The 25,615-nt window shown below is 37.7% G+C and overlaps 1 protein-coding gene across 1 annotated transcript; it reads left to right on the top strand.

Annotated features, from left to right (window-relative positions):
- Positions 1-5,564: 5,564 nt before the first annotated feature.
- Positions 5,565-7,876, top strand: LOC148017599 (uncharacterized). Its single transcript, XM_087662767.1, has 5 exons — positions 5,565-5,765; positions 5,864-6,005; positions 6,672-7,192; positions 7,298-7,373; positions 7,458-7,876. The coding sequence occupies exons 1-5, from the start codon at positions 5,565-5,567 to the stop codon at positions 7,874-7,876; spliced, it is 1,359 nt and encodes a 452-aa protein (XP_087518893.1).
- Positions 7,877-25,615: the final 17,739 nt, after the last annotated feature.

Genomic DNA, 25,615 nt, shown 5'->3' with positions numbered 1-25,615 from the left:
CTGTCACGACGGGATGACGAATTCACACCAGTCACACCCGAGGAGAACCATGACGCATTAACGAAGCCTCAAGAGAAACATGGAAACCCCAAGAGCATGCGCAATCCTAGCGTTGACCAATCTTGCTCATATGGGCTTGAACCCCCAGCTATGCTAAAGCCTAGACAAACTCCTAGAACCTTGCATGAGATGGCAACCGAGCAAGCCTTCGTTGAACATAGAAGTATCGCAGAATGCTTAGTTGAGTTGGATGCTAAGCTCAAGGTGTTCGCACGAGTTTACATCCTTGCGGACGTGGGCACAATCCCCAAGGAGCAGCTTGGAGATTACTTGCCCTTTCCTCTATCCTGGGAAGAGCAAGAACATCTTAACGAGCACTATGATAAGCTCCTGCATGAACGCATGCGACTCATCTCTAATGAGGAAGCCGACGAACTGCGCTTAACTGTCATGTTCAATGATGTGCTCTGCCAACCAAATCTCTTAGAGATAGAGCAACTAAAGCGACTAACAGAGGGCTGAAGTTAATTTGAACAGCGTTGGTGTGAGAACCGTGTTGTAATGGCCAAACTAGGGGCTCAGATCATGACACTCTCTGAGGAGCGATTGGCCAAATGGCGATCCCAAAGGGACCCAACGTATGTGGCACCAACTTCCCTTCGAGTGCTGACTGCCATTCGGGGTATGGACTTGGCTAAACCTAGCCAAGAAAACTCTCTGTTTGATAAGGTTCTCACTAAGGAGGAGTTACATGTTGCCAGTAGACTCGAACAAGGGTCCATGTTGCTCGATGTGGCAAAATATCTATCGGTACTAAGTAAGCTGCCATGAGTGCTGGATGCATGTGCCACGCTCCAGTACAACCTCGAGTTCTACAATTGGTTCTTATCCTCGTGAAGTGACATGGATTCATAAATATGTATATAAATAAACACTGATTTTTGTGTCACCATGTATAAACAATGTCAACACACACAAGCAATGATAGTCAAGCGCAGGGAGAAGAGTTGGGTCTGACAGGCTAAGCTCCTCAAGTCCTCCTCTCATCATGCATTTAAAAGCCGTGTGACCATCCCCACCTCCAAGTGAAGGGCATGCAACCCACATTACCGCCATAGGAAGCCTTGACCAACAACTCTGATGGTGTAGACAGGGTGTAGTCCCTTTCTATACACCTTCTTCCCTTTTTGGTCTATCCTTTCGAGGATGTGCCGTGTCCCACTCCATGGCAACCAGTCCACACAATGTAGCATAAGCCAATATCTGCTAATGGTTGGAGGCAAAACAAACATCATCATGGGGGCCATCCCTCTACAACAAATATTGCATGCCTCAACCCTCCCCTTCTTGTTATATGTGCTTGATAAACCACACTAAAGTTCCTTCCATGCAAACAATATCCTGTATCAAGGCCTAACCCTTGGTTCGCACCTTGCAGGTCCCCCTACGAGGAAAACATGGAGAGCCTAGGATAGCTGGCTTGCAAGGACGCTCTCCGCTGTGCTGACGGAAACATGCAGCACACATCCCTTCGCCGATGCGCTACGTGCCCACCCTCAAACGATATGCGAAGAAACGAAGGCCTATGCAACACCGTCCCGGACGTAGGCCAAAGAATCCCCGGGCCTGGGGAGTAGAATCTCAAAGAAGCATGCAAGAAGTGGTAACACTAGTTACGCAAACACCCAACGGACGATTAGGCACTAAGTGCTCAAAGGCAGAAAGGGCAGCTCGAGACAGGGAAGAATTTAATGAACTGTTTAAAGGCATTTTGGAAACGGTCGCAGCCCGGGACTATACCATTCATGTCCCGGCCAACATGTTTCCTGCCCAACCTCACGGGAGCCTCGCACCAGCACCGCCCCAGTCGTCTAGCCAACCGGACTCACCCCGCCTAGTATCTATCGAATAAGCCCCTATGATGTACAAGTAGCTTGACAAGTCAACATGCCATAACTTTTTGTTTTTTGATGAGTAAAGGGGCAAGATCCCCACTTGTACACACTTCCTTTACCTACCGTTAATGTATGCGACATTAACAAGTAATGTGATAGACATCATAGCATTCTGGAAAATTATATCTTAACATGATTGCATTGGTTCAATGTACTTAACGCAAGCGAGCATATACTCTCACAAGGTGACAAGTGGATGCAGGATGATACAGGTCTTTGTGCAAAAGTGTTCAATGCCCCGATCACCGCAAGACCATCGACCCCACAAAGAGCCACGACAAAGCCACCCTGTCAAAAGAAAAAATCACCCTTGTTGACCGCCCACATCGCATGGCCCAAAGCATATTCATGGGCTACACTCTCTTTCTGGGTCAAGCTCTATAGTTGGCTCATGGCAGTCGTTACCTCAATTGTACAACATCACATGTGTCGCAAGGAGGTTTGCAATGTCTCAAGTGTATCTCCCCATCTCAACAACTGCTTTTCTAACAACGAGGCTAGGGCACAATCATCACTGTAATATCCATTTCCTGAGCCTTCGAAGCTTGACATTTTCCAACCCATTGGAAGGCTGATAGCCTCAACATATTGCAATGGTTGTACTCAGACAAGTCCAAAAAAAAAAGAGGAGAAAAGAAAAGAGAAAAAAAGAAACAAAGAAAAAGGCACAAGAAAAAGAAATAAAAAATAAATTAGAAAAAGAAAATAAAAAAAGAAACGAACGAAAAGATAAGAAGCACCCACGATCACAGCACAGCACCTAGGGGTCCTCAAATTAGGTACATCCAGTGACCTTGGTCGACTGTCTCCGTACATAGTCCCCTAGCCCTTTAGCATCACCCACAATTGTTCAAGGCACATCAAGGGTAGGACATACCTAGGGAGCTTGTCTCGCCTATGGTTAGACCTGTCACCCTGACCCACTTGCACAATTCCCTCTTGCACTCTGCCTTAATACCATTGCAATCAATTGTGGTAAGCACCGCACGATTGGCCATGAAAAGTACACCATCCTCATCAAGTAAGTCCAATAACTTCCAGTTACTGAAAGTGCGGTGTCCCTGTATTCAATTATGCTACGTCGCGCAGTCACAATGCAAAGGATGTCTCATATACCTTCATGTGTACTTCTTCTCAACATGGACAACTTTGCTTCATCCGCACATTGTTACGAGAAACTAGCCCACGATCTTCTATCTACGTAATATCTAAGTATGCACGAGCACTTACATAATATCTGCACCGAAGTATATACACAGTTTGGGTCCTCAAGTGCAGGGCAATACTCTCAGCTTGCTTAGAGTTCGACCTGTCTTCCAAACTAATTGCACTATGTCTTGTGCACAACAAGAAGACTAGCACTACCCCTTAGGGAGAGACCACATGAGAAGTTTTCCAATCGCATGTATTAAAGACTCCAATGAAAGCGCCGTCACCTCTACATCAATACTCAACTCTGAACTCTTGTCCTTTACTTCATCATGCTAGACCACCAGAGAACCATCACGAGCAGAATCCACCATGAGCATCCCAAGAACACCAACACCCATGCCAGCTCTGAGTGACCATTCCAAATAACACCAGTCAATCAAAATAGCAAAGTGCCACCAACAACCTTCATCCGCACCAACATTAGAACTCCACCAAGGCAAGCCACAACAGTCCCTTCCACCCACGTCTTCGGTGCAAGCTACGCATGCTACCTTCGACGAAGAGTGCCATGGGACTGGCACTCGTCTAGGAGGGGGGTAATGTTAACCCGAACACGAAGAAAGCAAAAGGAAATAAAAAAGATGCAGGGCAAAGGCAGAAAAGAGGTAGCTCGAATGAAGAAAGAAGAGGAGAAAAGGCCAAAAGCACAAGGGCAACCTTAAAAGTCCAAGGCAGCTGCAAAAGGGGAAAGGTGCATTTTAAAATACAAAGGCGCACCCTGAAATCTTGTAAAAGAGTGCCAGCGAGTGGAAAATCCGGAAAGCCAAAATAAAAGACAAAGACAAAGACAAAGGCCAAGGTGAGAGAAATGGAAGGCAAAGGCGCACCAGGAAAAGCGCAAGACAAAGCTTGTGTAAAAGAGCGCAAGCGCACCGCGGTTTAATTCAAGGAGCGCCGGGGCTCTCACCCGTGCAATTTGTAAATGTAGACGTGGGCGGTGGAAAGGAAGCTAGGAAGATAGAAGGACAATGGGAAAAGGGCCTAGGCTATGGCCAGCCATGTAAAAAAGGGGAAACGGGGAGGACCGCCCAAAAGGGATTTAGGGTTTTGTATATAAAGTTGAAAAGTGAATGAGAAGCTCATTCTTGTGTGTGGCCAAAAGTAGCTCTCCTCTTCTTCTTCTTCTTCTTCTTCTTCTTCTTCTTGCTTGCTTGAGCTTGTGCTTGAGAGAGGGAGTGTGAGAGTAGTGAGTGTGTGAGGGTGAGGGACCGTGGGGTGGAGAAGCTCTCCTTCTTCTCCTCTCTTCTTCTCTTCTCTTCTCTTCTCTTGTCTTGCTTGCGGCAATGGAGCTTGGAGCTTGGAGCTTGGAGCGGGAGGATCGAGCTTGCCTGAAGCTTGCACTTGGATCATGGAGCTACCAGAGTGCGCGGGAGAGGAGGTAACTCGAACGGCACGGAGGTAAGCTCACTACACCTGTAGATATGGATGGCGCATCGGTTATGTGAGAGGTAGCCATTAGTGCTCAGCTTGGAACGCTTGAAACAATAAGCGGTCCGTGAGTCTTGGCGGTTGAGCGAAAGCTCCCACACTTGCACAGGGCATATATGCCAATGCTATATGTTCTTCTTTTTCCTATGGGTGATGATGGTTGGCATGTAAATGTGCCTTATAGTAATGTTAATATTCTAGTTAATGTACGTGGATTGTCTAATAAGGATTGTGTTACTCAAATGCAATTTTATGCATTTCGACTACAAGTCTGTGAGGACACTGAGGTTTGCATGTTGCGTGGTGGTCAATTGTTGCAACAATTTATTGTTGATGCTTATTGTGGTGTAGAGCAATGTAGGTTGGCTTGATGTCATCAAAATCAATTAGTTTTACTCTCAGAAGTTTATAAAGGCTTGGTAGATATGATGGGATTGGTGGATAATGGGCCAGTACAGGTTATTGGTGCCTCTGTTGGTAAAAGGGTGGTTTTGCCATCTTCTTTTACTAGTGGGCCAAGGCACATGTATCAGTTGTATCAAGATGCTATGGCTATAGTGTGGAGTAAGGGAAAACCAAATCTCTTTATAACAATGACAATGTAATCCAAAGTGGTCAGAGATAACTAATGCTTGGTTGCCAGGACAGACTGCTTATGATCGTCTTGCTTTGACTGCTCAAGTCTTTCATAAAAAGCATGCTGATATGATGCATACATTGTTGAAAAGGAATTTGTTTGGAAATGTTGTAGGCTATGTTAGTGTGATTGAGTTTCAAAAGTGAGGGTTGCCACATTCTCATACTTTGTTGATTTTGGAGCACCCTTTTAAACCCTCTAAAGCATGCCATTATGATAGGTTTGTTTGTGCTGAGTTTCCTAATAAAGCAAGGTTTTCAACTCTATTTGAAACTGTCTCAAAGTGCAATGTCCATGGTCGTTGCAGTGCGTTGAATCCCAAGAGCCCTTGCATGCGTGATGGTCGATGCACTAAAAACTTTCCTCGGAGGTTTGTGAATGTGACAACTGTTGATAGCTTTGGCTATCCTATTTATAGAAGACGGGATGACGGAAACACAGTCACAATAAAGGATAATACTATTGATAATCGATGGATTGTTTCATACAATCCTTACTTAAGTAAGAAATACAATGCACATATAAATGTTGAGGTATGCTTAACAGTGGGGTAGCTGTTAAGTATTTGTATAAGTATATATACAAGGGACATGATCATGCAACCATTAAGTTTTCTGTTGGAAGCTCAAAGTTGAATGGTATGAGCATTTGTGAAGTAGATGAGATCGAGAGTTATTTAGATGCACGGTATGTCTCTGCTTCAGAAGCGTGTTGGCGGATATATGACTATGCATTGCACAATGAGAAGCCTCGGTTGAAAGTACACTTGCCTGGTGAGAATTGTGTGGTGTTTCGAGATACATACAATATATTAGATGTTATGTAAAATGAAGATGTTAAGAAAACCACTCTCTAAGAGTGGTTTGCATGCAATCATGTTCATCTAGAGGCTCAAGCTATTCGCTATCAAAACTTCCCAGTGTATTGGGTGTGGAATGCACAGCGAAAGGTGTGGACAAAGAGAAAGCTTGGAAATACATGTGGTTGAATATACTTTGTGCCGCCTACATGTGCTGAGCATTATTACCTGCGAATGCTCTTAACAGTGTCTTGCGGATGTACGTCTTTTAAGGATTTGCATACTATTGGCAATGTGATGTACAATACTTTTAAGGAAGCTTGCATTGCAAAGGGCGTGTTAGAGGGTGATGAAGAGTGTGCAATGTGCTTGGGAGAAGCTACCTCTATGTAGATTGGTGCCTAGTTACGTGCTTTGTTTGCTGGAATGTTGGTCTTTTGTGAGCCTGCTTAGTCTGGTCAGCTTTGGGATAGGTTTATGGCACTAGTGGTAGAGGATATTTTGTATAAATTGCAGTTGGAGCATACACATGTATCTTCTGCAAATCTGCACCAAGAGGCATCAAACAAGGCTTTATTGCATCTTCAGGACATTTTGCGGTAGCATGGGCAAAGATTGTCTGACTTTGATGGATTGCCAGAGCCTCATCAAACGGATTCTCAGTTGTGTGCTAACCCTCCTTTAGAAGATGAATATGCATATGATATACTAGAGCAACATAGAGTTTATCTTTCTATGGAGGCAATGTTGAATGATGGACAAAGAGTTGCATATACTGCAGTTATGGATGCTATTGGTGCAAACTCTAGGAATGTTTCTTTTTTGGATGGTCCTGGTGGGTCTGGGAAGACATTTCTTTATAAGTGTTTGCTTGTTAGGCTACGCAGTGATCATCATATAGCATTGGCAACGACATCATCTGGCATTGCTACTTTGCTTCTACAGGGTGGTCGTACTGCTCACTCGAGGTTTAAAATTCCATTAGATCTAAGTAATCGATCACCTTGTAATATTCCTGTTCAGAGCGATCTTGCTCAACTATTGAGATGGTCGAGTCTTATTTTATGGGATGAGGCTCCGATGATGCATAGGTATGTTTTCGAGGCACTTGATAGAACTTTAAGGGATATTATGAGTTGTGATAAACCATTTGGTGGAAAGGTTACTTTACTTGGAGGTGATTTTAGACAAATCCTTCCTATCATCATAAAGGGCTCCCATGAAGATATTGTTAATGCAACACTATGTTACTCTCATTTATGGCAGTGTGCTAAGGTGCTAAGGTTGTCTGGGAATATGCAAATGTCAACCGTTGGTGATGTAATCGATAATGGGTTTATTGGTTGGATTCAAGGGATAGGGGATGGAGTGGGAATTACAGAGAATTGTGATAAGTTACATATTCCATCTAGCATGGTATTAAAAGGACACTCTGTTGAAACCTTGGTTGATAATGTGTACAATGAAGTATCCACTGTGATAAACTTTGGAGCATATTTCAGCGAGTCTGCTATACTTGCAACACGGAATACGGAGGTGGCCTCTTTGAATCATCATGCATTGCAATTGATGCATGGAGAGGTTATACAGTACTATAGTGTGGATTCGATTGCAAAGACAGATGTTAGCTCATTTTTGTACTCTGTAGAGTATTTAATTACACTAGATCTTGGAGGTGGGTTTCCTCCCCATCTATTGTTGCTAAAGACGAATGCACCCATTATTCTACTTAGGAACTTAAATCCAGGAAAAGGTTTATGTAATGGTACACGATTGATATGTAAGGCATTCAATAAAAAGGTGATAAATGCTGAGATAATAACAGGAACAAATGCATGGGAATGAGTTTTCATTCCTAGGATCACTTTTATTCCTAGCACTTTGCAATTTCCATTTACTATGAGACGAAAGCAATTTCCTATTCGATTGGCATTTGCTATGACCATCAATAAGTCGCAAGGCCAGACTTTGTCTGTTGTTGGTCTTTACTTGAAGACACTGATATTTACACATGGACAATTGTATGTTGCATTTTCAAGGGTGAAATCCTCATGTGGTGTGAGAGTCTTGCTAGATGAAAATGGGAGCATTATGAATGTCACAACGAACATTGTATACAAGGATGTGCTTCAGAAGATGCAGTAAGGTGTATTGCTTTCTTGCAAGGATGCATGCAAATATGTGTTTTTTTTAGGGTGCAATGGTATGCTTGCTTTTTGCAAGCATGTATCCATTGAAATTTGATAGCTTCATAGTCATTGCTTGGCTTATATGTGAAATGGCCTTTATGCCACGTTCGGTTGATATGTACTCTGTAGTAACTAATTATTTCTTGCACTATGTTTAAGTGTTTACTCCACTTTTGCAGATGCCTACTCCATGTTGAGGCTATTATCCAGCTACTGAGTATCAGAAGGAACTACAATGTATCTTGCGCATAGTAACAATGCATGATATTATAAGAAGAACGCTTGCAAGGGTCATTGAGCATTTATATGATGATGCCAATATAGAGATTTTACTTCCAGTTTTTATTGAGGTGGTGCATTGTGGATATACTAAGTGTTTCTAGTGCATATGGGTGAAGCTAAATAGGATAAGAGGTTTCGACGATCTCACACTGATAGAATACCAAGGGGGTGGCCGACATATGAATTTAAAGACCTCGGTTGCTTTGTGACGCTACATCAAGCTATGACAATGCCTGGTGAGTTGTTTGCAGGTGTTAGGCTAGGTATTGTTATTCTAAAGTTAAGTAATCTTTGTCAATTATTAAATGTGTTTACATTTACATTGTGGCTTTCTAAAATTTTAGGTTCAAGAAAGAGAGGAAAGACTGTCATGCCCCCTATAGCATCGCCAAGGCGAGGAGTGGCAACGGGACTTGCTTCACTTAACCATGTTGTGTTGGAACGTGGAAAATTTCCCTGTGTTTCCTCGCAAAAAAGAAAGCTCTATTTTGGTTAGGCTCCCTATGAAATTTTTGGTTTTTTTGTTCGCATTGGCGCAATCTCTAGAACAAACTTTGGTTTTAGGCTCTACTTCATCTATGTATATTATTAATACTAAGGGTTTTTTTGTAATGCTTGGATGCACTTAGACTTAGTAATTGTGACATCCAAGGATAATATAGAGGTAATTCTAGCTATTGCGCAAAGCAAGTATGGATACAAGTTTACAAGTTTGGTGCATGGTCATTGCACATATATACGAGTGTCTGTACACCTACATACAAATGTATTTTTAGCCTTTTATACATGCATATGCGAGAGAGGGAGAGAGAGAGACAATTAGAGAGTATTCCATCTTGTTCTTAAATCTTCCATGTATGTTGAGGTCATTTTTGATTCAACAAAGTTGAATAAGTATATTTTTGGTCTAGATCCAAATCTTTCAGCAAAGGTTAGGGCAGTAAAGCCTACAAATACATATGCATCCATACAATATGTTGAAAGATATAGTCAAAAATACAAAAGAGAATTGAGCTCTTTTTAGCCCGAAACATGAGTCACTTATCATTCAAATCAACTAATGAGAATTGGACAATAGTTAAGCTAATAAAGAGAGGGTTATAGATATGAGAACATGGATTCTAATACTTTCTACAAGATTTCTACTTAACCTACAACATATACTTCTAAACAAGGCAACAACTTTAGGTATAATGCTTAATGAAAATGGGATTTCAAAAGAGCTGAAAGTGGAGCTAAACATTCATCTAATAATATCAGCACAATAGCAAGCCCTTTTCCAATGACTAATTGAAAGGATTATGTTTCAAGTGTGGTGAGAAATAGTTACCCAATCATAAACAAGAATGTAAAGGTAGCAATGTCAAGTTTAATACATTGATCATAGAAGAATCAGATGATGAGAAAGCACATGAAGGTCTATTACAAGTAGAGGTAGTTTCTACTTGTGATGAGATGCTTATCCATGATGATTAGTAACATATATATGATGATTTAGAGCCGGCCAATAGTTTTCCATTTGATCTAAGTGGATTGCAAATGGATGTTCCTTTACCTTTTTCTTGTTCACCTATGTTGTGTTCCATATCCCAAGATGCTTGGATAGGATGTAAAGGAAAGAATACACTTTGGCTCAAGGGGCCCATCAATTCTAAGGTTGCTCATATTCTCATAGATAGGGGAAGCACACATAGCTTTGTCAATGTTAAATCATTGTATGAGTTGAACTTATTACCTCAAGAAATGGACACATACTTGAAGATACAAGTTACAAATGAAGCTTAAGAGGAGAGTAAATAGATATGCCTACAAACTTGTATTAATTTATCTTAGTCTTATACCATAATGAGAGACTTGATTGTCTCAGATATGGGACCTATTGACATTATTATTGGTTATGATTGGCTCAAAAAGCTTGGAAATTTTGCATTGGATCTCAATCGAATGTTTTTGGAGTTTACTTGGGATGGGCAGCAAGCAACACTTAATGGCATAGAGAAAAAACAAGTGAAAACTAATGAGCAAAAAGAAGATGAAGAGAAAAATCAATGCAATGCCTTGTATTTTTACATTTCTCCTTTCAAAGGTAAATAAAAATCAGCAAACTTCTTCACTTGAGGAGTGTGATCCATGCCTATGTAAACTTTTGGAAGATTTTAAAGACATATTTTAGGCTCCTACATCTTTACCTGCAAAGCGAGAAGTGGACCATTCTATTGATTTGGCACCTGACATTAAACCAATCAACAAACCACCTTATAGATTGTCAAAGTATGAAAGGGAAGAAGTAGAGAAACATGTTAAAGACTTGTTGAACATGGGTTTTATTCAACCTAGTCAGTCACCTTTTGCTTCTCCTATTCTACTTGTCAAGAAGAAAGATGGTTCTTATAGGATGCACATTGATTATAGAGACCTAAATAAGAGCACCATAAAAAACAGGTATCCAATCCCATGCATTGATGATTTTTTGGATGAACTCAAGGATGAGAAGGTATTTACTAAGATTGACTTGAGATTGTGATACCATCAAATTAGAATGAAGAAAGGGGATGAGTATAAAATGGCTTTTAGGAAAAAGAAGAGGTCTCTATCTTTTTGGTTATGCAATTTGGGCTTTCCAATGCATCTACTACTTCTTAGGCTCTCATGAACAAGGTCTTACAGCCATTCTCGTATAGATTTGTCTTGGTATTCTTCGATGATATCCTTATATATAGTAGGAACAAAGAGGATCATTTATAATATGTCCATGAAGTCCTACTCACATTGAGAAGACATAACTTTTTGTGAAGGAAAGTAAGTGTACTTTTATGGCCCTAGTGAGATAGAATATTTAGGTCACATTGTGGGTGAAAAAGGAATCATGGTTGATCCAAAGAAGATCCAATGCATCAAGGATTGGTCCATAACACAAAATTCTACTTTAGTGGGGGGATTTCTAGGACCATCCTCTTTCTATTGGAGGCTCATTAAGAATTATTCCCATGTAGCAGCTCCAAAAAGCTTTAATGAGTTGAAAAGTATCCTTATTTCAGCACCTATTTTAGTGTGTCCATATTTTTCCAAGGAGTTTACCATACATGGTGATGCTATTGGTCATGGTATTGAGGTTGTTTTATGCCAAGATCATGGAGTTATTGCTTATGAAAGCATGAAGTTGGATGACAAACAAAGGAAACTCCACGTCTATGAGCAAGAAATGTTAGCCATTCTTCATGCCATTAAGAAGTGGCATCATTACATTTATGGCAACCATTTCAAAGTCAAGAGTGATGGTCAAGTGATTAAATATTCTCTTTCACAATCTACTCTCTCTCTTAAGCAAAGACGGTGGTTAGCTACTCTCCAGGGTAATGACTTTGAGATTTCTTATATGGTAGGCAAGGATAATATAGTGATTGATGCATTATCTAGGATGTGGACATGTTCTATTTAAATATTAGATTTAGAATACTCAGAAGGAATATTTGTTAGATGAGTACACTGCCAATATAATAAAGAAATTATAGCAAGGCAATGAATTTGAATTTTCCAATTTCAAGTGGTAGAATGGACTTCTTTGGTTTAAAGGCAGAGTGTATTTGATCCCTCAAACATCTTTTAAGCAAAGGATGTTATAGGAGATGCATTCTTATCCTTCGGCAGGACATATTGGTTTGTTTAAAACCTTTGATAAGATTCATAAATGCTTTTATTGGAAAGGACTTTAGAAAAATGTCAAAGAATATGTGATGTAGTGTTTATCATGTCAACATAATAAAGATTCCAATTTGTTGCCTAGTGGTCTACTTCATCCATTACCCATTCCACATGGTAAATGGACTGATATCAGCATGGATTTTATTACAAGATTACTTACCACTAAGTAGGGTTGGAATAATATTTTTTCTGTGGTTGATTGTCTTACCAAATCTACCCATTTTATATCTACCAAAGTTTGGTATTTAGCCCCAAGCAAGTGGAAAATTAGTTCATGGGATGATGTTTTAGACTTCACGGGTTACTTATGATGATTATTTTTGATAGAGATACAAAATTCATGGAGGATTTTTGGAAAAGCCTTTTCACTTCCATGGATGGGAACAAAATTAACTCTAAGTATGGCTTATCACCCACAAAATGATGGACAAACCAAAAGGGACAACAAGTCACTAGAAGTCTATTTAAGAGACTTTTTCCATGATACATAAAATAAAATGCATGGAATCATTGGATTCATCTTGTGGAATTTTGTTACAACAATAATTACCACATGAGTATAGGCATGCCACCATTATATGGTTACAAGGTCTAATTACTTTCAACATTATTTCATGATGAAGTAAATCCCCTTACTAGAGAAGAGCTAGAAAAGATGGAGGCCTTAATGAAGCAAAGCAAGAAAAATATTAGAAAGGCACAAGAGACTATGAAGTCTTATGTTGATGACAAATGAAAGTATGTGGATTTTGAAGAGGGAGAATGGGTATTCCTAAAGGTACCTAAATCTCGTTATACATCTCTTAAGGGTGGACATAATAAGCTTGCTCATCATTATTATGGTCTGTATCAAATCTCAAGGAAAGCTGGAGATCTTACCCGGTCAACTTGATTTTCCTTCAACCACATGCATTCACAATGTTTTTCATGTCTCTCAAATCCAAAAGTATATTGGCCATGATATTCAAGTTCTTGAAGAACCACCTCCCCTTGATGAGGATGGGTTGATTATCTATGAACTCAAGAGGATTGTTGGCAAGCAGGAGAAGGTTCTAAGGAACCGTATTATCATTGAATATCTTAATAAATGGAAGGATTTGCCTATGGAGGAGTCTTCTTGGCAGCATGCTTCATATGTGGAACAATTTTCATGGCTTATTCAAGAAGGTACTAGCTCATTGAATAGTGAATAACTTGATATATAAAAATTTTGTATTGAAAATAATTGGCCTATCGATGTCAAGTTTGAATTTTGAAGATATGAATGGATACCTACTGAAGTATACTTCATTTCTATAGCTCAAATATCTCACTTTTGTTTATTTTCCTTTTTATAGCAACTCATCTCTAGGTCTCTAGATTAGGCACTAGAATTATATCCTGAGCTAGCTATGGCTTCCCCCCATCTTTTAGGGGCTGCTTCTTGTAATTATCCAGTGTTTTATTTGTTTGACTTTGAGAAGTGGGTTTCAGAATATAGATCTAGTAGATCTATTGATGTAATTCCATTTAAGTTCCTTTTGAATTATTGCCTTTCTCCACCTTTTATATATTTAGTTTTTAAATATATTTTAACCCTTAAAAGTTAAATTTCCTTTCTTAAACACAACCCCCTCTTCGTATAATGCAATTCACTTCGTTGCTCTTTAATGTTGAAATAGTTAATTTACTTTCATTTTTTATGGAGACTTCCTTCTTTCCTCTCTTTGAACTAAATAACAAACATGATAGAAACAAATTTCTTTCTCACTCTCCCACGTACACATACACAATTCGTTTTAGAAACCTAGAATTTTCTCCTTTTTAATTAATAAATTATGCTAGTGACCCTCCTCTCTTACATTGTCTAACTAAAAAATTAATAGTATATAGTTTAAAAGTTTAAATTCAATGTTGAAGCTTAATCTCCATACCACTAATGTATTAATATAAATAAAAAAATTATTTATGAATATAATGTTAAATTTGCAACTTAACTATTTGGATTGTTTGCTTTGCATGAAAAAGATAAACTCATATTGACTTAAATGTTCATTTGAAATTATCACTCAGCCCCAATACCCTTGTGTGTCACAAATCAAAGTACACACATACTTTCATTTAGCGTATAATTGTAAACAATGAGTTTTTATATAAATAATTTCTTTAAAAATACATTTAAACTAGTGCCTCTTTCTCTAAAATCTAAAAAAATTAGAGAATAATATTTTTAACTTTCTTGCCAATCACCATATTTTTTTTGATGAGAACACATAATTTTCCACTAATAAAACCCATATTTTAACCAAAATGATCAGTTTTTCAATTTTAAAATGTAGCAAACCTTATTGAAAAATATAAATTTATTTTAGCAAACTTCTCATAGTATAAAAATTTATAGAAAATATCATGTTGTACTAATATGATTTTTGTAAATTTTAATAAATTTTTAAATGTTGATTTTTGACCAATTTGATGAGTTTTTATTATTGTTTCTTTGTTTTTTAAATTATCTAACATGATTTAGAATTCATATGGAATAGAAAGCATGTACATCTAGGTTTGAATTCATAAATTAAAATTATTAAACATGAAAATTAACAATTTCACATATTCTTAATTCATAAATAAATGTGGTGCTTACTTGGGAAGTTTCGAGTTTTGTAATTGCATCTTTGGGATTGGTGTCTTCATAGTCCAACCTAGAGTATGTTAATATAACCAATCTTCTCTGCAATCCAGCCCAAAGTATGTCAATCTAACTAATCTTCTGCTCAACATCCGTTTGAATTTCCACTTCGATGCTGGAATGGGTGTTGACTGAATGCAATAGGCCGCCATGTTCATGTAATGTGTTAGTGGGGACAATCACCAAAAGTTGTATATTTTTCGAGCGACACTAAAAGATGAAACAACTAGGTGGTATGGTAACTTGAATGCTCAAAATAAGGGGACTTATGCTGCCTTATCAAGAGCATTTTTATAAAAGTTTCGGCGGCAAGGTTTCCAAGATCGGTTAGCTCTTCAATTGGACTATTTATCCCAAGGGGTAGCTAAAGTGTTGAGCATTACAAGGAGCGGATGGAAATGATTTTTCGAAAGATGAACCCAGCCCTTGATGAGCCTATGCAGATGTGTAAATTTATCGATGGGCTTAGTCGCGACGTACATCAACATGTTAACTAGCCTACAAAGACATGCTACATTGGTAGATGCTAAAACACATGCTAGATGGTGGGAAGAAGTGCAACTCAATCAATGATGACGGGGAGGTTAGTGGGATATGATCGAAGCCAATTGAAATCAATCAAGGCTTGCCTGCAAAATATGCATGAGGTAGTATTACCCTATCCCAAAGAAAGAATAATGAATTTTACTATCGGTGCGGATGGAGTTGAACCACAACTTAGGTAATTTGAACCTCTGGCACCTAAGAACTTTCTAAAGCTAAAATGGTTCATACATTATCTAGGGGATTGGATGATCCAAGGTGAAGAAGATGTGGATTTGCACTTATTAATCCTTATGCTTAGCACAAATCAACGGTTTTGGAATTCAAATGACCAAGAATGTCTGGAAAAGCATAATATAATTTTATATCGTTATCGTCAAACATTGCATGCTCAATTTCCATGTGATTAGGAGTAGATTTTCCAGATAATTGGTTCTATAAGAACTGCATTCCTAGTAAAGTATAATAGAAATCTGAAGCCCACCTTGTATTGTTTGAGTAAAAAATAAGGGAGATATACTAGGAAGTTATTACTTGATATATTGAGTGTTTACAAGATAGAAATGGTTGATGATACTTAGGATAATCTAGCTAGTGTACCTTATTAGGCCTTGCCCTTGGTACATTCTGTGAATGTGGAGGAAGAAGAACCAGAACTGAATGCTAGGTATAGTCTGCTTGAAAATGTTTCAATGGACATATTTGAAGATGTGCCTATGGTCAAGCCTCGAAAAATAGCATCTTTGTCCATTGAAGAGCATGAAGTGAAAGTGGTTAAAATAGAAATGATAGAAGGAAAACACTTAAACTTAGGAGCTCAATTGGAACCCCACGATCGCGAAAAATTCGAAGAAGTATTGCGAGAACATATTGGGGGATTTGCTTGGTCTTATAGTGACCTTAGAGTTATTAAGGCTGAACTTTGTCGACATTATATTGATTTGGAACCAAGCACAAAACCCGTAAGCCAACGTCAACGAAGAACAAATCCTGTGTATGAAAAATTGGTGAAGTTGAGATTACAAAGCTTCTCAATGCATGATTTATATATCCTATTGCTATAGTGAATGAGTCTCTCCTATCGTGGTAATGCCAAAGAAGAATAGTAAAAAAATTTGCATTTGTGTTGATTATAGAAAGCTTAATAGCAAAACAAACAAATATCATTTTCCTCTACCATTTACGAATCAAGTATTGGATAAGGTTGCAGTCCATGAGCTGTATTCTTTTATGGATGGGTTTAGTAGCTACAATCAAGTGTTGATTCATCCAGAAGATCAATATAAAACTACTTTTACTACTAAATGGGGCACATTTTCTTATAAAGTAATGCCTTTGGGTTTGTGCAATGCACCTGCAACATTTCAAAGGGTTATGATTGCAGTCTACCAATATTTTGTTTGGTAGTGGATGGAAGTGTTCTAGATGACTTTTCTATGTATGGGACGACAAAAGAAATGCCTTAGCTATTGTCCCAAGTATTTGAACATAGTAATGAAGTGGGTATTTCATTGAACCCTAATAAATGTGTCTTTAGGGTTCCAAAAGGAACATTGTTGGGGTATATTGTTTCTAAGGAAGGCATTGCCATGGATCCTGCTAAAATTGCCAAGATATTTGCACTTCTAGCACCAAAAAATCTTAAACAACTTTGGAGATTTTTGGGGCATTTAAATTATTACCAATGATTTGTTTTTTATTTTTCCAAAGGTGGCATCACCCTTAACTAATTTGTTACAAAAGGATACTCATTTTTATTGGGATGCTACCTGTTAGGAAGTGTTTGAATTTCTTAAGAAGAATTTAGTTGAAGAACTAGTATTGGCATCCCTGGATTGGACAAAAGAATTCCATATCCATGTAGATGCATCTATGTATGATGTGGGAGCTGTTTTATGTCAAGCAGATGACAGTAACACGGATCATCCGATTTATTATGCAAGCCGTAACCTAAGTGATGGAGAAATTAATTATACCACCACTGAGAAAGAATGCTTATCAATGTTCTTTTTGGTGAAGAAATTTCATCGTTATTTATTAGAAAATAAATTTATTATTTATGTTGATCATGAAGTGTTAAAGTATTTGCTTAATAAAGCAGATCTTTCAGGACGAGTGATTCGTTGGATGCTATGGTTTCAAGAATTTGATTTTCAAATAATTACTCGTCTTGGTAGAGCTCATGTTCTAGTAGATCATCTTTTCCGATTATTAACATCAAATAGGGAAGAAGGTGTGGAAGATGATTTGCCAGATGCATCACTTTTTACTGTGGAGACACAAGTTCCATGGTATGCTGATATTGCTAATTTTCTTAGCACAACTTGGTATCCACCTGGTGCATATAAGTAGAAAAAGCGAGACATATTGATGCAAGCACGTTCCTATGGATTATTAGGGAGATATTTATATGAATTCTTTTTTAGAGAAGGTATTTATCATTGATGTGTAAAGGAGGATGAAGTTCTAGTAGTTCTCAAAGCATTGCACGATGAGCCTTGTGGTGGCCATTTTGCTAGTGAATTAATAGCCAGAAAGGTTCTATTAGCTAGGTATTGGTGGCCTACCCTATTTAAGGATGCTCATTATTATTTCTGAAAATGTGACATATGTCAAAGGACTGGTCGACCTTCTAAAAGTTTTGCTACACCTTTGACCCCTATCTTGACATTAGCACCTTTTGAGAAATGGGGCATTGACTATTTGGGTCCAATTGATCCACCTACATGATATCGATCTAAATCGATATATTTTAGTTTGTATTGATTATATCACTAAGTGGGTGGAAGCGAAAGCGCTTAAAATAGATAAATCTATTGACGTGGCTAAGTTTATATACGAAAATATCATAACAGGTTTCGGTTGCCCACCGAATTAGTAAGTGATCATGGCTCCCATTTCTTAAATGGTTTAATTAGCACATTAACATAACCATATAAGATTAAGAATCGCAAATCAATACCTTATTAACTTAGAACTAATGGCCAAGTAGAAGTAACTAATCGAATTATATGTGGAAACTTAACTAAAATGGTTACTTCTCCTAGGTGAGATTGGGATGAGCGTTTGTAGTATGAGGCACTTTGGGCCTACAGAACCACCTACAAGGTATAACAATGCAAAATACACCATTTGACTTAGTTTATGGAACTAATGCTATTTTTCCAATTGAGCAAGAGTTGCCTACTTTGCGAGTAGATCTATTGTTACGGTTAGGAGAAATTCAATCATTAAAGCAATGGATTTTGCAATTAGTGAAGTTAGACAAGGATCAATTATTAGCTTTACAAAGCTTAGAAGCAATGCAGAAACGTTGTAAATCTTGGCATGACCATGATATCAAATTACGAGAGTTTAAAGAGGGTGACTTAGTTTTACTTTATGATAGCCATTATTACAAATTTTTGAGAAAGCTTAAAATTCATTGGTTAGGACCTTTTAAGAGGTTATTAAAGTTTACAATAATGGTTCTCTAGATGTACAAGATCTTCAAGCTGAAAGTGAGATATTTAGGGTTAATGACCTTCAACTTAAACATTTTGTCACTTAGGGTAGTTAATACAATTAGGTTAGTTATTAGAATAACACTTAACTAATCTGAATCTAGGTTTCTTTTCTTTTGGGGGGTTTTACTAGGATGTAGGTATGGCTTTTCTATGGATGGATATGATTTACCCTCATCTTGATGTAGATATTTCTGATCCTATTCATGCAGAACCTCATAGTATTCCGCATTTTTAGATGCATGACATGTTCTTATATGCACCAAGGGGAGAGGCCTGTTGCAGTTCCTTTTTTGTGTTTTTGTTTGTAGTATCATCCACCATTTGGTTGTAGACCTTATCAGAAGTATCTTTATGTGCATGCACAGCTCTTGTGTTGGCAGTGTCGCACTTACTTTTGACATTATGTTACCAATGTCATGCAAGATGCTATTGGTTATACTTATATCAATCCCACGATTATGATAGTGTATTCTCACCTAAGCATGGTGTTGGCTAGTATAGAGTGGGTAATGAGCAACATGAGTTTTCCCGATATCAATTTGCTATTTACCATCTTACTCCATGATATCTTGATGATCAAGTAAATATTAGTTGTCCTTGTTGGGATTATATTTGTTGGTATATGAATGTGATCGAGGGCTACTTTTTAGGATGTTTACCATTGGCACATATGCACTATTATGATGATGCAACCGTAGCTCTACTCCATGATGCGATGGAAGTTTTTAGTGGTTCACTTGATAGCAGGTCTATGACCTCAGATGTGCCTACACTAGTGGTTATTCAAGAGCATCCTATATTTGATAGGCTAATTGACAGGTTTGACTTAGATAGTGTAGATGATTTTGGACTAAGCTTATTGTTTATGTTAGAAGATTTTAGAGAGTGTGAGGATTTTTGTTTAGATATTTCGTTTTCTTAGTTTTTTTCGTGTTCATTCTAATTTACTTGTAAAAAAAAAAAACAAACACAACCAAAAACAACAAATTAAAGAAAAACACACACTTCCATCAATATTTGTTTATGTCCTTTTATTTTTTTCATTTTTCACATGCTATAGCTTAGGTAGCTTAGTTTCATGTAGTTAGATAGTTAGTTACACACACAATTAGGGTATTCCTTTCAATGTTATGAGTTCATGATACTTTGGCTTAGCTAGTGTACAATTATATATGGAAGAATAGTTATAATGTGGAGATGTGCAATCCTATAAACAAATAGTCCATGGTGGACGGATTAGGATAGTTCGGTTGATTGTGATTGTGACATGGGCATATGAAAATTATTTTTATTTAGGAGAAGTTTCATTATTTATTTATCAATTTCGTTAACTATGTAGTGATTAGTATATGATCTATATGAAAATTTGGTTATCGTTTTGATTTAAATGTCAGCTCATGCTTATATTGACAATTCTTGAAACTACAATATCCCTGTACATGAACAGGTTGTTTCGTACCTCATCTTTGTATACATATTCATTTGAAATCAATAAAATATAAATTGATTGAACTATTAAGACATTAGCAAAGAAAGAAATAACAACACTTTTAAAACAAAAATAAACCAAACAAAACATAAGCGATTCAGCCTATATGAGAGTCCACCCACATGGGAGGGGATATTAGCGCTAGGAAGTGATCTCACGGGATAATGTGTGTGTGTGCATGACTCGTGAATTTCACTACATGTGGTGATTGACTAGGAATCCACTAGAGTTTACTCCCATAACTTTGTCACTTTCTTAGCGGTATAGGGTAGTTGAGTAACAAGTTTCTCTCCATGAAATTTTGACTAGGAGTAGAGTGGATGTGAGACACTTGTAAGGTGGGTGTTTTTGCCTTTCATTTACCTAGGCAAGGTGATTGATATTATGTGCTAGATTAGATTCCTCAACTACAACTGTTGAGCTAAGATGATTGAAAGTTCAACTTTGTGAGTGAATCCTTAGCTTTTTGGATATTTTTGATAAAGAAAGAGTCCAATAATACCTTGAAAGAAGAAAAAGAAAAAAAGGCCAAAAAAATGAAAGCAACAGTTTGGGAGAGTATATCTATTTTTCTTTTTAAAAAAAACCTAAAGACTATAGGGAGGTCCAAACAAAAAGAACAAAAAAACAAAAGAAGATAGCCATCACCTCTAAGGTCCTCATAGCCCATTGGGATTTCCTTGATGAGTGCCTTGTGTCCGATGCCTTGTATCTCCTTAGGGTGGAACCTTTTGGGCAGAATAATAAATATATATGCTCTTTTGATTCTAACGGACTTACTAAAGAAAAACAAAAGGAAAGAAAATGAAAGGGATCGGAATTAGGAACCATTGAACTAGTTGTTCTAGTAGAATATGGAGGGTCAGCAGCTAAACCATAGGAGTCCTATTTAGTATAGTATTAGCTTGCTTTGTATGGGTTTTGATAGGCATTGTACTTATTAGTGATGCTATTTCAGAAGCAATATTTCTAGCAGGAAAGTAGTGTGGAATTTTGTTGCCTTGAGAGATTATTGTTGCTTAACGGCTCTAGCATGTTTCCTAGTTGGTATGCTCCATGTATTGGATGCTGCTATGTTATGCACTCTAGTGAGGGTAGTGTGTAAGGGGAATGCTAGCTTGCACGAGTTTTTATTCAACTTAATTGAAACATTTGTTTTGCTTGATTTATAATAAGCTACAAGTTCATCTTTTTATACCTTTTCAATGTTTGCTATTCTTCTATGTATGGTTTGCAAATCATCTTATCGTTGTGCTCACGAGGATGATTCACAATTAAGTGGGGGAGAATATATTTTTCTTTTTGAAGCTGTGTAGCAATGTTCCTGATGATAGCCGTGTTCTTGATGCTGGATGTTTGTGATGCTCGTGATATCGTTGTGCTCGTTAGGACGGCTCACAATTAAGTGGGGGAGAATATATGTTTCTTTTTGAAGCTATGTAGAAATGTTCCTGATAATAGCTATGTTCCTGATGCTGAATGATGGTCTTCATAGTCTAGCAAGAGGAAAAAGAAGTATGTTACATTGAGCATAGTGTTATAGGATTTGTAGTAGGAAAAAAGGGTAATTGCCAATCTTTATGGAAATGATAAGTTGCAAGGCAAGTTAAGGGAAGATGGAAGGATCAAAGCTCTTGTAGGAATGATAAGGTCAAGATATCCAAATGTTTTTGCATAGATTGCTAAGGGCATACCAAACTTTGCAAAGTGTGAATCTCATGGAGTAGCACAAGGACAAAGGAAAAGGAAGATCCCTACTTATACATGATGGCACATTACCATGGGTGGTTTCAAATGCTGATAGTGAGGCATTGCCAATTCGATGGCAGTTTAATATTTTAATTTATGAATTCAAGCCTAGATGTGTATGCTCTGTATTCCATATGAATTCTAAATCATGTTAGTTAATTTAAAAAACAATGAAACAATTATAAAAACTAATCAAATTGGTCAAAATAGATATTTAAAACATGATTAAAAATTAAAGAATTAATATTAATACAAAATGATATTTTTAGATAAAGATTTATACTATGATAAGTTACTGATTTTTTAAAGATTTGCCATAAATATCGAGAAGGTTAGATAAGGCTATAGAAATTAGTAATAAATCATTCCAATAGAGTGCAACAACTCTCATGATTTGGCTTGGAAACCTCACTAAAAGTGGCTTAGTCTTTGGCTAGTCAACATCAAAATGAAAAGTTGAGTGTTGATGTCACGATCCTACTATATTCAGGAAGATAGTAGGGAGTTTGATCTATATAACCATCATAAGGCCGGACTTGAGCTATGTTATTAGACTTACGAGTCAATTTATGTAAGTACCTAGGAAGCCCCATTTCAATGCAATCAAATGCATATTCAGATATGTAAATTCCACCTTACATTATGGAATTTTTTATGAGACAATTAAGGATAGACATGTGTTTAGGTACATAGATGCAAATTGGGCTAGTAGTGAGTCCAATAGAAGATCTACCAATGGATTCATGTTATTCCTTGGTATTGTAATAGTTACTTGGAGAGTAGCAAAAAGCAACCAATGATTTCTTTATCAGTATATAGACTAAATATAGAGGTGATGCTATGGCAGCATGTAAGGTGGTATGGCTCCAAAAGTTATTAGGTGATTCGGATGTGCATGGAGATAGTCTAATTATCATTCATTGTGACAATATGATTTGGATGCCTGATAAAACACATTGAGGTGCATTACCACTTTGTGAGAGAGAAGGTACTTGCAGGAGACATTGACTTGGTATATGTCAGTACATAAGATCATATAGTTGATTTTTTCACAAAAGCATTGGGTGCAGAGAAGCTTCGAAAAATTTGAAACTTGGAGTTGCAAAGATGCAGTTGAGCTTGAGAGGGTGTTGAGATGGCAAGCTTAGCATGTGTGGGCATTGATGATACATCACCTAGTTGGATAGATCCACACGTCTACACTTAGTACATTAGTGGTCATTTTGATCCTCACATGGCCACTAACTTATCACTTATCATATTTAGTTAATTATACTTGCCTACACCTAGCATACTTATAGCACCAATCAATTAGTATAGTAAATTATGCATTGTTTAACTTAGTAGGCCACTTTCCTTTATATTGTATTATGAAGTACATGGAGTACAGAGTATGGAACTTCTATGGATGCAGCAATGCACGTTGAGAGAGAGAGATAGTGACATAGTATGTGTGGGTACAAAGATTGTACAGCTAACGTTTTAGATAGGTGTGTGTGTGTGTGTGTAGTGCCCTAATGGGGGCGAGCATGAGCATTGTGGCCCTTTATTCCCAACAACCTCACCCTAAAGGCAACATGCCTAAAGGTAGAGGAAAAGAATCAGCTAAGTCTAAGTGTGTACAAAGCTGAAAACCTATACTTATCCAACTCCTATCATTTGCCCCGACAATGTTGGAAAACCTTTTGTGAGAAGGTCTGCAGGTTATCATCAATATGTACCTTGACTAGCTCAATCCTTGTTGTCAAGTACTTCCCTAATAAAATGATACTTCACCTGTATGTGCTTTGTCTTTGCATGAAAGACATGATTCCATGCTAACATCATAGCACTCTTGACTATCACAGTGAAGGACACGAACCTCTGTAATACCAAGCTCTCCAACAAGATGTGAAAGCCATAAGGCCTCTTTTCATGCCTCAATGGTAGCCACATACTCTGGATATCCAAGAGACTAATCCCCATGTGAAGGTAAATACATACCTTGAAGTAAACTTCGTGCAGTCCGCATGTCTAGCATAGTTTGCATCCATAAAGCCAATGACAGATGCCTTTTGCTTTCCAAAGTAGATCCGCAAATACTTTTTGTCCTTGAGGTATCTCATGATACCTTTCATTTCTTCCAAATGCTTCTTGCCAAGGTTTGCCATATGCATGCTAACCACTCCCACTGCAAATGCAATGTCCGGACATGTAGCAACCATAGCATACATCAAGGTACCAACACTTGAAGCATATGGAATCTTGGTCATTTTAGCCTTCTCATCATCAAATGTAGGCCTATCCTTTGCACTGAGTTTCACATATGGAGGCAATGGAACACCAATTTCTTTCCCTCCCTCCATTTTGAAACGCAACAAGATCTTGGATACATACTCTTGTCGAGATAGATAGAGAAGCCCTTTCGATCTATCCCTGAGTCTCCGCATTGCAAGAATATGATTTGCATCACCAAGTTCCTTCATGTCAAGGTTTCCATGTAGACTTTGTTAAACACATGGATCTAGAGCATGACTCCTATGAAGGTTGAAAGATGAAGTCTAGATTCATAGTGACATGGACAATGAATAGACCAATTGTTACACAAGTGAATTAGGTTCCAAGATTGAAGCTTGGACTCATAAAAAAAGAACTTGTGTAAGAGATTGACAATGACAATGACACTAACTAAAAGCACAGAGCATCATGATATCACATTCAATTCTTGAAAGTGATAGTTAAGTACAATGCTTTATAATAGTTGGGTTGTTCCACTCTCCTCACAGTGCATATGGGATTCAAGACATCTCTTCTTGAAGCATACATCATTTGTCATATCTTTCAACACCCTCCTCAAACAATGAGTTCCTACACTTGCTGGCATTTCCCCCTCTACATGATGACATGGCACAAGAGACTAGCTTATAGGTAGCCTAGTCAAGTTAAAGCTTGAAACTTTACATCTTTGGCAAGGGTTTCTCTTTTACAAAGAAAATCCACTAAGGGAAACAAAATCCACTATGGGAAAACACAAGATCCACTATGACAAAGCATAAGATCCACTATGACAAAGCATAAGATCCACTATGGGAAAACATAAGATCCACTATGGGAAATATAATTTCTTCATGATAGAGTTGTTGTCAATAGTGGAAGCATCTTCTTAATCTTCTTCATTCATGAATTGATTTTGATGGCTACCATTTTGCACTTGTTGTGCTCTTTTACAATGGAAACATTCACTGACTATGTGGCTAATCTTACCACAATAATGACATGTCATCCGATCTTTGTTGTTAGAGTTGAATCCTCGGCCTGGGCCCTTTACTCCATAATTTCCTTTGGTGAACAATAGATTGTCTTTCTATGTTGAGATAGCTCCCTTTGCATCTTTGCTTTTATGTTTAGTTTCTTCACCAAGTAGAGAGTGCTTAATGTCCTTAAGTGAGAGATTTGGAACATTACTTAAGGTAGATA

Source organism: Lygodium microphyllum, chromosome 22, assembly GCF_053477565.2.
Source record: "Lygodium microphyllum isolate KBCC chromosome 22, Lygodium_microphyllum_v1.1.10, whole genome shotgun sequence".
Lineage (NCBI taxonomy): Eukaryota > Viridiplantae > Streptophyta > Polypodiopsida > Schizaeales > Lygodiaceae > Lygodium > Lygodium microphyllum.
The sequence above is the reverse complement of the archived record's forward strand: the minus strand, read 5'-3'. Positions and strand labels throughout refer to the sequence as shown.